Source organism: Neophocaena asiaeorientalis, unplaced genomic scaffold (genome assembly GCF_003031525.2).
Source record: "Neophocaena asiaeorientalis asiaeorientalis breed wild unplaced genomic scaffold, Neophocaena_asiaeorientalis_V1.1 scaffold115, whole genome shotgun sequence".
NCBI lineage: Eukaryota > Metazoa > Chordata > Mammalia > Artiodactyla > Phocoenidae > Neophocaena > Neophocaena asiaeorientalis.
In genome coordinates this window covers 255,085-266,138 of record NW_020173132.1, presented here as the reverse complement: position 1 = coordinate 266,138, position 11,054 = coordinate 255,085, and the positions used below count along the sequence as shown (strand labels likewise).

The 11,054-nt window shown below is 43.6% G+C and overlaps 1 protein-coding gene across 1 annotated transcript in view; it reads left to right on the top strand.

The window, feature by feature from the left end:
• PALLD (palladin, cytoskeletal associated protein) overlaps positions 1–11,054 on the top strand; it is a 384,184-nt gene that overhangs the window by 155,427 nt on the left and 217,703 nt on the right. The window contains exon 3 of the mRNA XM_024744116.1: positions 6,647–6,713. Coding sequence (XP_024599884.1) covers positions 6,647–6,713 — 67 coding nt within the window. The remainder of the gene's footprint in view (positions 1–6,646; positions 6,714–11,054) is intronic.

Sequence of the window (11,054 nt, the reverse complement as noted above, 5' to 3'; positions counted from 1 at the left end):
TCGGTGTTTGAGGGGGGAGGGCCGTGCAGCTCGGGTCCCCCGCTGCCGGAGGCCAGCGCTGAGGACAGGAGGGGCAGGTGTGGTTGCTGTGGGGGATGTTAGTAAGAGGGGCTCGGAGAGCCTGGAGGGTCCAAACACCGCACGTCTGCGGGACCCGGAAGGACGCACGGGAACGCGTTGGGGGGCGCCAGGGAGGTTCTGCCCAAGCACCGGCAGAGCCAGGGTTCGGTATCTGGACGGGAGCGCCGGGTCAGGATGCTTTGTGAGCCTGTTTGCCTGTGGGTTTTCGTAGCAGGATTTGTAGAGTATATTTCCATGCTGATGAAAACGGTCCAAGCGAGAAAACGCGGATCCTGCAGGGGGGTGGGGGGAGTGTGAGATGCCAGGGAGCCAATTCCTGGAAAAAGAGAAGGAAACGGCCTCCGCCCACAGTGTGCAGGTGGCGAAGAGCTGCCCTCAACAGTTGCACGGTAGAAAAGGGACAGGTGAGCACAGACACGTGAACTAAACGTGGACATCCCACGTTTGCATCCCTGCCGCCCCTCCTGACCCTGTCGTGGACGGCACAGATCTTTACAGCTCGGGGAGCACCGAAGGGGGCAGGAGGGGGGTTCCCAAGTGTGCGATGAGGAAGCTGGGTTACACCCAACCCTGACCCCGTGGTCGGGGAATTGAGCTGGATGGGGGCAGAGGGGACGGCATAAAGACGGTGGGGAAGGGCAGGAATTCTGAGCGTGGCGCACGCCGGCAGACCCTGTGTGATGTTTATTTGTAGGTTCTCCAAGCTTGTCACAATCAGATAAGACGTGTGCCCCTTTTAAGTGACATTTCAAAGTGTGTGGAAATGTTATACAAGGAACGGTCCCTGTGGCTGCAGCAGGACAAAACCGCTCCGAGCGAAAGGTTCCTTCTGCTGGATCTGGAAGACGTGCTGTGAGGAGCTGATGGAGTCTAAGCTCAGCTTTGCGCATTCTCCACAGTATTCATTTTTAAATATCCTTCCTGGTATTTTCTGGCCAGCCCAGCTCCCAGCTCCAAGACTCAGAACAGCGATTGGATGGCTCTTTGCTTCAGTTTCTCCATCTCTGCCTGGAGAAATTGACGTTCTGGTAAGAAATGAGTGAGTTAATCCCCTAGAGGGGGACCGACACACAGTGTGAGCTATTGTTGCTGCTATAAAAATAGCACATTTTCATTTTAAAAAATCTAAAACATGGAAATAAAGATATAAAAGTCATGTGTAATCCCACCACCCTGTGTCCACCACTCTTAAAAATTTTTATTGTTCAGTCTTTTATCTAAATGTGTATATTATATTCTACATACTCTTTGGTATATATTTTTTTAATTTAATTTAATCCATCACGAACATCTATGCCTGTCATTGCAGTTCTTTAAAACTCATTTTAATGCTTTTATAGTCATTCATCATTTATAAATTTTTAAATCATTGGCATTGCTTCAATTACTCTTACCTGAGACAGCAAACGATTGTTTCCGGTAATTATAGCAACTGAGAAAGGAGAGGGGAAAAAATGAGTAGCGTGAGGGGGGAGCAGAGTGTATTTACGCCTTAATTTTGAAAAACAAACATGGACCAAACGATGAACTAACTCCATGGCTGGATTCACTAAAGTCACTCAGGGACTTAAAATGTAAATATAAAGAAAGAAAGATAAATAGATAGTTTTTTTTTAATGGTTAATACCTGCTTTTAGGAAGACTTCCTATTTTCTGAATTTGAAGCCGTATTCAGTTTGCTTCCACTCAGAAATATAGCCTTTTCTATATTGCTAAGGTAGATATTAGATTGACAAAAATAAAAATAATTAAAACATGGTGTTTCCATGAATATGGGGGAAATGGGCATTTCGACATACAGTCGTCCCTCAGTATCCGCAAGAAGATTGGTTTCAGGACCCCCCAGGGATACCAAAATCCAAGGATGCTCAAGTCCCTTATCTGAAATGGTAGAGTATTAGCATATAACCTACGTAAACTCTAAATCATCTCTACATTACTTATAATACCTAATGTAACGCTATGTAAATAGCTACTGGTGGGCAGCAGAGGCAGGTTTGCTTTGGAGAACTTTCTGGAATTTTATGTATATATTTGACCTGCGGTCGGTTGAATCCACGGATGCAGAACCCGTGGATATGGAGAGCCGACTGTCTCTTTATTTTACACACCTTTCTGGGGAGATGTTTAACATGGAAATAAATACATCTGTTGATAGTAGAATGAAACAAATTCTGGTAAATCGCCACACATGTATTTGAAGCAGCCATTAGAAAACCGTAAAGCACGTTTATTAACGTGGAAAGGCACTTCACAATGTATTGATGGGGAAAAAGCAGAAATTGAACAGTATTATAACATTATGTTTACTATACGTGTACACAGGGGTAAACTTCAGCAGGATACGATCCAACGTGTCTGGGTGGTGGTATTCCGAATGATTTTTTTCTTTAATTTTTGCTATTGTGCATTTTCTGGGTCTTTTCCTACAAGGAAGTATTACACGGGGTAAGTTTTTAAAATGGTGAGGGAGCACCTTTTAAAGGCAAGATGGGAGGCTCATGGTTGTGACTTTCCCACCTGCTCTCCGTCACTAGAGCAGCTCAGGGACCACCAGCATTGATTCCCCACTGCGTGGAGAAGAGTGTAGACACAGGTGACCTGTAGGGAGGTGAACGGTTGATGAGCAGATGGGCAGGGGGTGACCACAGCGCTGGGGCCCTGCCCCTTTTAGATGGGATTTGAGAAACAGACACGGATGAATGTGCCTCTGAGCCAGGGGTGTTCTCCCCTGCCCAGTAGGTGCAGAGCTGGGGACCGAGGGGTGGGAACAGAAGGGGAGTGAGGGGGGATCGCACTGGGGGAAAGGGGCCTGCAGAGCAGCTCTGTCCCCACCCCAGGTGGGAGGTGACATTGAGATCCCAGCAGGCTCGGTCAGGTGCGCAAAACCAGCAAGCGCATCCTTATCCAGTGGATGTGAACCTCTCTGGTCCTTGTTTCCCGGCAAGTCAGTGAGGAAAAAGCCTCAACAAAGAGCGAAAGCAATAATGGCTTTTTAGTCATCAGAGGGGATTTTTCCAGTGATCTAAACGTTGGGAATCAGATGAAAAATAGCGATTCCTCTCCCCGGCTTCTGGCCGCTGAATGTCTCTGGTGCCGTCCTTGGGGCCTACCTGCTCCCGAGGGCTCTCCGGGGTCTGGGGGGCTGCCCGCCCTCGGGCCACGGTGACTTGCTGACCTGGGGTGTCAGCGTTTCTCCTTGTCTGTCACCTGGTTTTGCTGCTTTGCTGTTTGTCTTGCTCGGTTTCCCTAGTTCCTCCTGCACGGGTAGTTTGCCCCTCGACCACGCTCGTGCCCAGACACCAAGTCCAGCCGTGCTGGCCGGTGTGCAAACCCACCCTGTGTCCCTGGCCTTCCCCCACCCCCCCACCAAACCCGCAGCTGCTCGCTCGTCCCCCAGCTCACCCCCTGTCACTCATCCCAGCAGAGTCACCAGCCTGCCCTGAGCACCGGAGATGGCGGCTGGGGGCGGGGACGTGTGGTCTCGGGGAGCCGGGGCCTCAAGTTCAGACCCTGTGCCACTGCCGTGCAGTCCCGTGACCTCACGCAGCCCCTTCCCCTCCCTGGTTCCTCGGGCCTCTGGTCTGTAGTTGGACGCAGCTTCCCCTCTTAGGGAGACTCATCATCGTAATGACCAAACGCCGACCCAGCCGACGGCCAGGCACGTGGCACTACTCAGAATGGGTGTGCCCTTCCTGGCCACACCTCGGTCCAGTCCTCAGAGGTGTGACGTCCTGAGTGGCTGAGCAGCTCCGAAGAGGCAGCACAGAACATGTCTGGGCCACTCGGAAAGGACAGAAATCAAGGAGGGACCCTGTAGGTGCTTCCCACTAGAGCAGGTGATGTAATTAAAGGTTCAGACTTGGGGAGAGGCCAGGAGGGGGAACTCTCCGCTCCTCTGATCTTTATCCGGAGCCCCTCTTGGCAGAGGCTCCCTTGCACCCTGCATTCCCATCCCTCCCCGGACCCTCAGCTTTATGCCGTCCCATTTCACTAACCACCACGTCATGCGTTTATTTGTCTGCATCTGTGTCCGCGTAGAATGGAAGCTCCCCAAGGGCAGGGAGGGGTGTGCTCTTCACTCCAGCATCCTCGTTACACAGCCGGGTGTGCACGAGACTAGTGGAAATAGCAGGCTTTTAATTTACTGAGCAGAACTCATGGCTCATCTAAGTTTATTGTTTTGTTTTAAACAGGAAAGGTGTGTTACAGGAGAATTAACCTGACATGGATGAAGACAAATTTGAGAGGGATTTGGGAGGACAGGGTGGTCTGTGTGTCCTGATGGTCCAAGACTGGGGATTGCTGTAGAAATAAATAGGAAGGACCACAAACACCCTGCAGTCACCTAAGCAGGGCTTTTACCATCAGTAATAGCAGGAAAGCCATGGTAGAGAACAGTCACGGGAGGGAGCACAAGGCACTCTGGCCAAGAGAATTAGGTAAACGTGTACATTCTCAATGTATCAACAGGCAAATAGAACCAACTACAAAGAGCACAAGTATACAGCAGCAACTAACACAACAATGTAAAGCAATTACACTCCAATAAAGCTGTTAAAAACAACAAAAAAAGCACATGTAGTGTGATTGCATTTGTACAAATACACGCACAAATATACAGCCATCCCCCCTCATCCGAGGTTTCACTTTCCGTCGTTTCAGTTACCACGGTCAGCTGTGATCCAAAAATATTTTATGGAAAATTCCAGAAATAAATGGTCAGTTTTCAATTTTGCCATGTGAGCAGTGTGATGAAATCGCTTGCCTCAGCTTCGACCGCCAGGATTTGAGTCATCCCTTTGTTCAGCGTTGCTGCCTGTTAGTCACCTAGGTTGTCATGCTGACTGTCCCAGCGCTCGTGTTCACTCACCCTGATTTTATTGATACTAAAAATGGCCCGAAAGCACCAGAGGAGTGATACTGGCAGTTTGGATGTGCCAGAGAAGCCATGCAGTGCTTCAAGTGAAAGGTGAAAGTTAATAAGGAAAGAAAAGAAAAAAAAAAGTATGCTAAGGTTGCTAAGATATACGGTAAGAGCAAATCTTTTGTCCGACACGTTGTGAAGAAGGAAAAAGAAATCCATGTTCGTTTTGCTGTCGTGCCTCAAACCCTAAATGTTACAGCCACAGTGCATACATAAGTGCTTAGTTAAGCTAGAAAAGGCATCAAATTTGTACAATAAGATATTTTGAGAGAGAGACCACATTCATATAACTTTATTATCATTTTTATAATCATAATCATATTGTTATGTTTGTTTATTTTATCATTAGTTATTGTTGTTAAACTCTTACTGTGCCTAAGTTACAAATTAAACTTTATCTTAGGTGTGTATATTTAGGAAAAATAGTACGAACAGGATTTGGTGCTCTCAGTGGTTTTGGGGTCTTGGAATGTTATCTCCCTTCAATAAGGGGAGGCCACTGTATGTTTGTTAATACATTCAATTTATGTGAGAAATACAAGCCAGACCGTTAGCGTGTGCAGAATGGCACCAGGGAAGGGACCTACTGGTCTTCAGTATTATATCACACAATTCTGTGCTACTTGGTTGCTTTTCTATAAGCGCGTATTATTTTACATTAAGATATTTTAAATAGATAATTTAAATAACTCGAGTTAAGTATGTCTCCTAAAAGAAGTATCAAGTATGTACTTCTGGGGCTTCCCTGGCGGTGCAGTGGTTAAGAATCCGCCTGCCAATGCAGGGACATGGGTTTGAGCTCTGGTCCAGGAAGATCCCACATGCCACGGAGCAACTAAGCCCGTGAGCCACAGCTACTGAGCCCGCACACATAGAGCCCGTGCTCCGCAACAAGAGAAGCTACCGCGATGAGAAGCCCACACACCACAACGAAGAGTAGCCCCCGCTCGCTACAACTAGAGAAAGCCTGCGCACAGCAATGAAGACCCAACGCAGCCAAAAATAAATTTAAAAAAAAGAATGTACTTCGAACCATCACAGTTATTTTAAGTATTACCTAAAATCTCTTGTCACAAAATACATGAGCATTAAAATGTAAGGACAGTTTGCATTTTGGCCTAAAAATCCAACAAGGTGACCCATAATCTAAACGCAATAACGAAGCAGATGAATTTGGGAAGGAATGATCCAAAATTAGAAACCCTCCTATTCAAGAATGAAGCCATATCAGAGTCAGAAAGCATCTCCTAATTAATGAGAAATGAAGGTATTGATAATCCACACCATGTAATCTTCTGGGAAAGAGTTGAAGTTTAAAACTATGGATGTTTTACACACAGACACACATGCATTTATTTCATAGTTGAGAAGCCATTTAAAATCGTGGTTATCATGGCCAAAGGGACAAAAATGAAACTGATAATAAATCTGACACTAAACCCATACTGCTTTGAAGAAAGCTTTTCTTGGTAGTTCTGTTTTTAAATGATTATCTGAAAAAACAGTCTGAGTAAAAATGGTCTGAACCATTCTCTATTTCAAAATAAGACTTTGTACATTATTGTCTGAGTGAAGAGCATTACCTTTGGAAGCAATTATAGGTACTGCTTACATCTTTTTTTTTTTTTCCCCACTCAGGTGCCAGTTCAACAGATTCTGACAGTGAAAGTTTAGTGTTCAAATCAAAACCTGGAGCCATGCCACAGTAAGTACCTACAATTCCATCAATTATAAGCAAAGACTGTCAACAGAATTGTGCTCTGTAATGCCACTTGTGTTGTACTCTGAAGAGGTCAGCTGATGTCAATCAAGAACCAAATGCTTGAACCTAGAACACAGTTTTTAACTTATGAATTAGAACTTTGAAATCCGCATTTCATCATCGATGTGCCAGAGTCTAACCATCCACCATGTTAGTTTCAATGACAACTAACAGGTTATAAATGTATGAAAGGAACACTTGTGTTGAGGGAAAATTACTTAAATCATTACTAAAACGTAAATGTCAGCCAAGTTATCCATACATATTAGAACATATCTAATTAGGCCAGAAATGGGCTTCCATTTGGATGAAGTCTATTTCTAGTTAGATCTTGTCATGAAAATCTCAAAATTTAGGTTTTCCTACGAAGACCCACAATGTTAGTATCTTAATCATTTTGCAAAAATAAAGTAAAATTGTTCCCATCCTCCCTGGGAGCAACGACTGCCACCGCGTTCGTCCTGCCTGCCGTTCGCTGCAGAAGATCTGAGGAGGCATGAAGAATACCAATGTCCAGGATCCACCACCAGAGAGCTGGCATCTGGGTTGGGCCCTCAGATTTAAAGGATTTTATTCTGCATTTGTGAATCCAAGCAGTTGTGAATTTTGCCGTGTGGCTGACAGTGTCTTGGCGCCCTGACCCTGTGTCAGGCCTGAGCGTCTGAGGTGGGAGAGCCAAGTTCAGGACATTGGACCACCAGAGACCTCCCGGCTCCACGTAATATCAAACAGCGAAAGCTCTCCCAGAGATCTCCATCTCAATGCTAAGACCCAGCTCCATCAAAGACCAGCAAGCTACAGTTCTGGACACCCTATGCCAAAAAACTAGCAAGACAGGAACACAGCCCCACCCATTAGAAGAGAGGCTGCTTAAAATCATAACAAGGTCACAGACACCCCAAAACACACCACTGGATGCAGTCCTGCCCACCAGAAACACAAGATCCAGCCTTATCCACCAGAACACAGGCACCAGTCCCCTCCACGAGGAAACCTACACAACCTACTGAACCAACCTTAGCCACTGGGAGCAGACACCAAAAACAACAGGAACTACAAACCTGCAACCTGCATAAAGGAGACCCCAAACACAGTAAGTTAAGCAAAATGAGAAGACAGAGAAACAGACAGCCAATGAAGGAGCAAGGTAAAAACCTACCAGACCAAAAAAATGACGAGGAAATGGGCAGTCTACCTGAAAAAAATTCAGGATAATGATAGTAAAGATGATTCAAAATCTTGGAAATAGAATGGAGGAAACACAAGAAACGTTTAACAAGGACCTAGAAGAACTAAAGAGCAAACAAACAATGATGGACAACACAATGAATGAAATTAAAAATTCTCTGGAAGGAATCAATAGCAGAATAACTGAGGCAGAAGAACGGATAAGTGACCTGGAAGATAGATTAGTGGAAATAACAACTGCAGAGCAGAATAAGGGGAAAAGAATGAAAAGAATTGAGGACAGTCTTGGAGACCTCTGGGACAACATTAAATGCACCAACATTTGAATTATAGGGGTCCCAGGAGAAGAAGGAAAAAGAAAGGGACTGAGAAAATGTATGAAGAGATTATAGTGGAAAACTTGCCTAATATGGGAAAAGAAAGAGTCAAGTCCAGGAAGCACAGAGAGTCCCATACAGGATAAATCCAAGGAGAAACAAACCAAGACACACATTAATCAAACTATCAAAAATTAAATAGAAAAAATATTAAAAGCAGCAAGGGAAAAACAACAAAAAACATACAAGGGAATCCCCATAAGATTAACAGCTGATCTTTCAGCAAGAACTCTGCAAGCCAGAAGGGAGTGGCAAGACATATTTAAGGTGATGAAAGGGAAAAACCTACAACCAAGATTACTCTACCCGGCAAGGATCTCATTCAGATTTGATAGAGAAATTAAACCTTTTACAGACAAGCAAAAGCTAAGAGAATTCAGCACCACCAAACCAGCTTTATAACAAATGCTAAAGGAAGTTCTCTGGGCAGGAAACACAAGAGAAGGAAAAGACCTACAAAAACAAACTCAAAACAATTAAGAAAATGGTAATAGGATCATACATATGAATAATTACCTTAAATGTAAATGGATTAAATGCTCCAGTCAAAAGACATAAACTGGCTGAATGAATACGAAAACAAGACCCACATATATGCTCTCTACAAGAGACCCACTTCAGCCCTAGGGACACATACAGACTGAAAGTGAGGGGATGGAAAAAGATATTCCATGCAAATGGAAATCAAAAGAAAGCTGGAGGAGCAATTCTCATACCAGACAGAATAGACTTTAAAATAAAGACTATTAGAAGGGACAAAGAAGGACACTACATAATGATCAAGGGATCGATCCAAGAAGAAGATATAACAATTGTAAATATTTATGCATCCAACATAGGAGCACCTCAATACATGAGGCAAATACTAACAGCTATAAAGGAGGAAATCCACAGTAACACAATAATAGTAGGGGACTCTAACACTGCACTTTCATCAATGGACAGATCATCAAAAATAAAAATAAATGAGGAAACAAGAGCTTTAAATGATACATTAAACAAGACTGACTTAATATTTATAGGTATTCCATCCAAAAAAAACAGAATACACTTTCTTCTCAAGTGCTCACAGAACATTCTTCAGGATAGATCATATCTTGGGTCACACATCAAGCCTTGGTGAATTTAAGAAAATTGAAATCGTATCAAGTATTTTTCTGACCACAACACTATGAGACTAGATATCAATTACAGGAAAAAATCAGTAAAAAATACAAACACATGAAGACTAAACCATATACTACTAAATAACCAAGAGATCACTGAAGAAATCAAAGAGGAAATCAAAACATACCTAGAAACAAATGACAATTAAAACACGATGACCCAAAACCTATGGGATGGAGCAAAAGCAGTTCTAAGAGGGAAGTTTATAGCAATACAATCCTACCTCAAGAAACAAGAAACATCTCAAACAACCTAACCTTACCCCTAAAGCAATTAGAGAAAGAAGAATAAAAAAACCCCCAAAGTTAGCAGAAGGAACTAAATCATAAAGATCAGATTTTAAAACTATGGATGTTTTACACACAGACACACATGCATTTATTTCATAGTTGAGAAGCCATTTAAAATCGTGGTTATCATGGCCAAAGGGACAAAAATGAAACTGATAATAAATCTGACACTAAACCCATACTGCTTTGAAGAAAGCTTTTCTTGGTAGTTCTGTTTTTAAATGATTATCTGAAAAAACAGTCTGAGTAAAAATGGTCTGAACCATTCTCTATTTCAAAATAAGACTTTGTACATTATTGTCTGAGTGAAGAGCATTACCTTTGGAAGCAATTATAGGTACTGCTTACATCTTTTTTTTTTTTTCCCCACTCAGGTGCCAGTTCAACAGATTCTGACAGTGAAAGTTTAGTGTTCAAATCAAAACCTGGAGCCATGCCACAGTAAGTACCTACAATTCCATCAATTATAAGCAAAGACTGTCAACAGAATTGTGCTCTGTAATGCCACTTGTGTTGTACTCTGAAGAGGTCAGCTGATGTCAATCAAGAACCAAATGCTTGAACCTAGAACACAGTTTTTAACTTATGAATTAGAACTTTGAAATCCGCATTTCATCATCGATGTGCCAGAGTCTAACCATCCACCATGTTAGTTTCAATGACAACTAACAGGTTATAAATGTATGAAAGGAACACTTGTGTTGAGGGAAAATTACTTAAATCATTACTAAAACGTAAATGTCAGCCAAGTTATCCATACATATTAGAACATATCTAATTAGGCCAGAAATGGGCTTCCATTTGGATGAAGTCTATTTCTAGTTAGATCTTGTCATGAAAATCTCAAAATTTAGGTTTTCCTACGAAGACCCACAATGTTAGTATCTTAATCATTTTGCAAAAATAAAGTAAAATTGTTCCCATCCTCCCTGGGAGCAACGACTGCCACCGCGTTCGTCCTGCCTGCCGTTCGCTGCAGAAGATCTGAGGAGGCATGAAGAATACCAATGTCCAGGATCCACCACCAGAGAGCTGGCATCTGGGTTGGGCCCTCAGATTTAAAGGATTTTATTCTGCATTTGTGAATCCAAGCAGTTGTGAATTTTGCCGTGTGGCTGACAGTGTCTTGGCGCCCTGACCCTGTGTCAGGCCTGAGCGTCTGAGGTGGGAGAGCCAAGTTCAGGACATTGGACCACCAGAGACCTCCCGGCTCCACGTAATATCAAACAGCGAAAGCTCTCCCAGAGATCTCCATCTCAATG